This window comes from Echinops telfairi, unplaced genomic scaffold, assembly GCF_000313985.2.
Source record: "Echinops telfairi isolate 266 unplaced genomic scaffold, ASM31398v2 ScPeMD7_7469;HRSCAF=8507_1, whole genome shotgun sequence".
In the NCBI taxonomy this organism is placed as follows: Eukaryota; Metazoa; Chordata; class Mammalia; order Afrosoricida; family Tenrecidae; genus Echinops; species Echinops telfairi.
Window position 1 is genome coordinate 28960505 of NW_022111373.1, and position 6000 is coordinate 28966504.

The 6000-nt window shown below is 38.0% G+C and overlaps 1 protein-coding gene across 1 annotated transcript in view; it reads left to right on the forward strand.

Moving 5' to 3' along the window:
* PGGT1B (protein geranylgeranyltransferase type I subunit beta) overlaps positions 1-6000 on the forward strand; it is a 75199-nt gene that overhangs the window by 45403 nt on the left and 23796 nt on the right. Inside the window, exon 7 of the mRNA XM_004706577.3 lies at positions 2145-2329. Within this exon, the coding sequence (XP_004706634.1) occupies positions 2145-2329 (185 nt within the window). The remainder of the gene's footprint in view (positions 1-2144; positions 2330-6000) is intronic.

Below are 6000 nucleotides of genomic sequence, written 5' to 3' on the forward strand. Positions count from 1 at the left end.
ACCAAACTATGCTCCCCCGTGTATATGTTACTCATGAGCTCCTACCAACAAAAACAACATGTGCCAGAGAGGAGCCCTGGCAGTACTCTCGGATTAGCATTAGTAGGCTAACTACGAAACATCTCAAATCCACTAGGCAATTCACGTGGAAAGGTGAGGCTGTCTGCTCCCATAAAGGTTTGCAAAGCCTTGGAAACCCTGTGTAGGGTTGCAATGAGTCGAAATCAACTTGATGGCAATGAGTAAATGAATGTGATGAGTTAGAATCAAGTCAATGGCAATGGACTTGGTTATATGCCAGATAGAATTTGATAATTTTTTTGCAGTCTGACTTCATCCTCACCCCAGCCTTCTGAGGATAGACATCTTTGTACTAGAATTTAATCAATGTAATACTATCAGCTTCTCCTCCCTTTCCACTATTGATACCCAGACCATCAGCAAAAGAGGAAACACCTCTTTTGGATGGTCCGACCCATTTGTTGGGTGGTAGTTAAAAAGACTCTGGCTAGAATTGTCATACCCAGTTAATTGCTGCACCACACATCCCCAGGACAAGTTGCACATCACACAGGTGTGGTCCTTAGGGTTTTCATTGGCTAATTAGAGGAGCTAGATCTTCAGGCCTTTCTTCCTAGTCTATCATAGCATGGACACTGCACTGAAATCTGTTCAATAGCATACCGTAGTAACACACAAACCACCACTGACACTGCGCTGCTCACGGACTGCACAGCAGGGGATAGAACCCAGGTCTCCCAGAAGGAGGGCAACAGTTCTACCACAGACCCAAGTATTCACATGCTTTAACGCATAGACGATTTTGACTGCTTAGAGCCCAAACCTATTTCTCTTTCTGATGCTTTGGACAAAAGTAAAGAGTATTTTGGCTTTAAGGCGCGCCACTTTGCTCTAAAGCAGTGGTTCTCAACCTTCATCATGCCACGACCCTTTAATACAGTTCCTCATGTTGTGGTGACTCCCCCTACCAACCATAAAATTATTTTCGTTGCTACTTCATAACTGTAATTTTGCCACTGTTATGTATCGAGCGACCCCTGTGAAACGGTCGTTTGACCCCCAAAGGTGTCGTGACCCACAGGTTGACAACCACTGCTCTAAAGAATCCTCAGTGGTAGTTTGGACACTAGCAGTTGTTTCCTGTGGAATATAATTGCTTTTTGTTGGCATATTTTGTTTTTTTAGGGTTTTGGTGGCCAGCAGTCTAAAAAAGTCTTTATGAGGCTGAAATTAGTGTCAGCAGTGCTAACCGGTTCCTTCTGTTGGCTGCCAGGATTCCTTGGCTTGTCACTGTAGTCTATGTCCTCGACCAAATTGCCTGTTCCTCTTTCTATAGTCTAATCTTCCTCTACTCTCTCTTGTAAGGACATTTGTGATTATCCTGTAATCTGCCCATTTTAACCCCAAGAATCGTAACGTAACCACATCTGAAAAGTCCTTTGACCTTAGAAGGTAACATTCACAGATTCTAGAGATTAGATCCGTAGATATTTGGGGACCATTATTCAACCTTTCATAGTGGCATAGATACATTTAAAATGTTTGCTGTACATTTATTTCCATATATTTTTTCGTTTTATTCTTTTCTTTTTCTGTCTTTCCCACCTCTCTTACTATGTTACCTTAACTTTCTTAAAATTCTTAAACTGACTAGGTATCATTTCTGCATATCAGCTGCTAGTTTATGTTACATGCAAAAATCAGTCTTTAAATTTAAGGAGGTAGAACCTCAAATCATGAGTTAAGAAAACTATTCCATACTGTTTTTAAGGGAATTAAAACCAGACTCATATGAGAGTCATGGACAGGGAGCTAGTAGACTTAAATTTTAGTTTTAACATTTCCATAAGCCATGTAATTTGGAATGAATTCCTTTATCTCCCTGAATCTAAGTTTTTTTCTTAGTAGACATACAGTTCTAGTTTGTTTTTTCCTTTGTGTTTCATCATGTTAATATTTAAAGACCTTAGTGGGTTAAAATTATAACTAGTTGCCTTTAAAATTTATGATATCAGTTTATTTCACTGTTCTAGAATTATTTGATAGTTTCCAAAAAAAACATTTGGTGCTCTGCATAGGCATCTGTTTTGAAGTTTAAAGAATTGTGTGGTTTTGATTAACAGGAGGATCAACTTTTTGTGGCATTGCTTCACTGTGTCTGATGGGTAAACTAGAAGAAGTTTTTTCGGAAAAGGAATTAAACAGGATAAAGAGATGGTGTATAATGAGGCAGCAAAATGGTTATCAAGGAAGACCTAATAAGCCTGTGGACACCTGTTACTCTTTTTGGGTGGGAGCAACTCTAAAGGTAAGAGAAATAATAAAAAGAGAAAACTTGTCGTCTATGATAATACAAATTGATTGGTCTTTATAATGTACCTTAAATACTATCAGGTTTCAGTCACTAAGCTTTTCCTGTTGCTCTGGAAAAGCTATTCTTGTGTTGTTTTTCTATAGAATTCACTTATCTTCTTGTGCTACTTTGAAAATGGCCTTTCTTTAAAAACTCAAATGACATAGAACCTGGGTTAAATTGGCTTTAAAGGTTTCAGAGTTATTCCTACTGAAACTGTGCATCTAGAACAGGGATTTGTCAGAAAGCGCAGGAGTCCTTGGGAGCCATAACTGGTTAAGACCAGACCAACGAGCCAAAAGGTTGGCAGCTTGAACCCACTCAGAGGTGTCTCAAAAGGCAGAGCTGGCTTTTGGCTCCCAAAGGTCACAGCCTGAACCCCTTCTGAGCTTGATTAATGATTGATATATACAGAAGACATTGAGTCCCTATTGCTGCTACCTTTTGAATTCCTAATAAGGGTATGATTATCCAAATACTAAACTTTTTTTTTCACCTTCAAGTTGCCTTTTACTCTTTTTTTTTTAAATCATTTTATGGGGCGGGGTCATACAACTCTTACCATAATTCAGACATACATCCATTGCATCAAGCACGTTTGTACATTTGTTGCCGCCATCATTCTCAAAACATTTGCTTTTCCACTTGGGCTCTTGAAATCAGCTCCTCATTTTTCCCCTCCCTCTCTCCTCTCCCCTCCCTCATGAACCCTTGATAATTTATAAATTATTATTTTACCATATCTTGCACTGCCCAACGACTCCCTTCACCCACTTTTCTGTTGTCCATCCCCCAGGGAGGAGGTTATATGTAGATCCTTGTAATCAGTACCCCCTTTCTACCCCACCTTCCCTCCACCCTCCCGGTATTGCCACTGTCACCACTGGTCATGAGGGGTTCATCTGTCCTGGATTCCTTGTGCTTACAGTTTCTATCTGCACCACTGTACATCCTCTAGCCTAACCAGATTTGTAAGGTAGAATTGGGATCATGATAGTGAGGTGGGACAGGAAGCATTTAAGAACTAGAGTAAAAAGAGAACTAGAGGAAAGTTGTATGTTTCATCGATGCTACACTGCACCCTGAGTGACTCATCTCCTTCCCGCTACCCTCTGCAAAAGGATGTCCAGTTGCCTACAGGTGGGCATTGGGTCCCCACCCCGCACTCCCCCTCATTCATGATAGGATTTTTTGCTCTTTGGTACTTGCTGTCTAGGCCTTTCGACTCCTTGTGATCACGCTTTTACCTCTTAAGAACTACCACCTACTTAGTTTTTGTTTTTGGTCTGATCATCTGGAATCTAATAAAAGTATATGCGTCCATCTTTTATATAGTATCTAATTTTTCTCCCTTCAAAATTCATGCTAAGGCTTGAACCAAATACTGAATATAGAATAATTTTAAATAAACCACTTCTCATTTTCCAATCCCATTTCTGTGATGTACCTTTTTTGTTTTAATTAAAAAAATTTTCAGACATATTCAAACGTAGAGAAAATAGTATAATTGTCTTAGAGAAAGACAATCACAATCATTAGGGATAGGTAAACCCAAAATTCATAAAGCAGGCAGCAGGCTAACCCTGCAGGCATGTTTCCAAGGTCCCTTGGTCAGGTGACAGAAAGTGTTTGGCAAACTTGTAGTAACCATAGGTCCAGGTGACGTAAAATTAACCATCACAATAATGTACCCCTGTATGCTTGCTCATTAGCCTCATTTATCAACCCAAAGCAAACCTTTATCAATTCTATCCCTTCCCTCCACGTCACTATTATTTTAAGGCAAGTCCCTTTTTATATTGTCTGACTTTTTCTCAATGTGATCTGTTTAAAAAAAAAAAAAAAAGCCCAGCTTTTTAAGAAACACATCCTTAGCATGATTATCACACCATAAAAATTAGCCACTATCCTTTAGGTCGTAGTCCCCAACTTAAGGCAGTTTCATTCCACTGATTCCATTGTAAGTCAGTTCTTAAGTAAGTCAAATATCTTCTTTTTCCGGATCTTTTTAGTTTTCAGTATTGCCATAGCCTGCTATGTGGCAATGTTTTGAATAGTGAATCATAAGACTGAATATCTGCAAGCAAACAACAGAATGATAACATCAACAAATTATGTGTTGCAGCATTGTATGTATGTATGATAAGATACAAAAACATGTTATAAATAAAATTTGTTGTAACTCTGGTACATTGTATGTCAGGAACTGGCTGTATCTTGAAATCGCATATATATTATGATGTGTGTTTCCTATTCTGTCTCATCAAGAGGCACATAATATGGGGTTGCCCTTTTGATTAGAGGCTTCCAGAGCTACTGAGCTGGTTTATCCCTTACACGCTTCCTCATTAGTGTTTTACTGGAGGATTTCCGCATTGAGAACCAATGTATAGACTTATTATGTCATAAGATGTTTCAAAATGGTGATAATCTAATTTTAGTATTCCTTCTAAATTTATCAGCTAGAACTTTCATAGTAAGGAATTTCACTTTATCAGTTGTACCCCCAAAGTATAAAGGAGCATCAAATATTCTTGGGAAAATTCTTTTATTATTTCATTCCATTTGTCCAAGAACCTTTTGAAGCCCTTTCTTACATCATGTACAGAAAAAGGTGGATAAATATCTCATTCTTTTTTTAAAAACAGTGTTCAACACCGTAAGTTGGTTCTCTAGGTTTTAAGAGTTACTTATCTACCTTCAGTAGCATTGTAAGCAACACCGATTTTTAACATTTTGTACATGGGGGCTTCCCAAAATCGATGGAAAAGTGGAATTCAAAGATACTGGTATTTATCCACGAACTGTTTGAATGTCCTTCATATCTTTTAATCCGTTATGGTGGTTCTTTTTGATGCTCAAATTGTCTCATCTTTTACCAGTAGGAGCATCTTCAGCTTGGCTCCGGAATGTTCTTCATAATACCCAGGCAATTTTTACACCTTTCTATATTCAACCCTTTTAAACATTTTTCTACTTGTATTATGGTAATTCCATGCTTAATACTTTTAGATACCATTCTTGATTCCTAAGTATAAAAAATGAAGATTTAGCCACCTCATTTTCCAGTAAATTATTACTGGTTATATGATTAAGATTATACATTTTCCTTTTTATGTCATGATCCATGTACCATTTGAGGTGAGATGCTCTTAGTCTCAAAACCCTAGGAAGTCTTTCTTTATATGCTATTAGTTGATCACAATAAGTTATGTTTTTATTATTTTCTTATTTGTGCCACAACTTGCTTACAAATTTTGTTTCTCTTGAAATTTCTTACTGCACTTTTGCCTTTTTAGAAGAATGCCTTTCTTACTGTTATTATCCAGTCAAAATATTACATGAATTCTTTCCTCATGACCTTGTTCCTGGGAATGAATGGCATCCTGTTCTAATTTGAAAGAATTACTATATATGCCTATTTTAGAACTGCCATTTTGGGATTTCTTTCCATTGGATTCACGGGTTAGTTCTTTCCAAGAACAATTATTAAGAAATGATTCGCATCTGGTAGAACTTGGAACCACTACTCAGAACAGGTGCTTGCCATGCGCTCACAGCATGTCTGACTGGTGCATAAGGACTAACTGCATCATCAGCCATGGCTTTTCCATTTGTGTACTCTT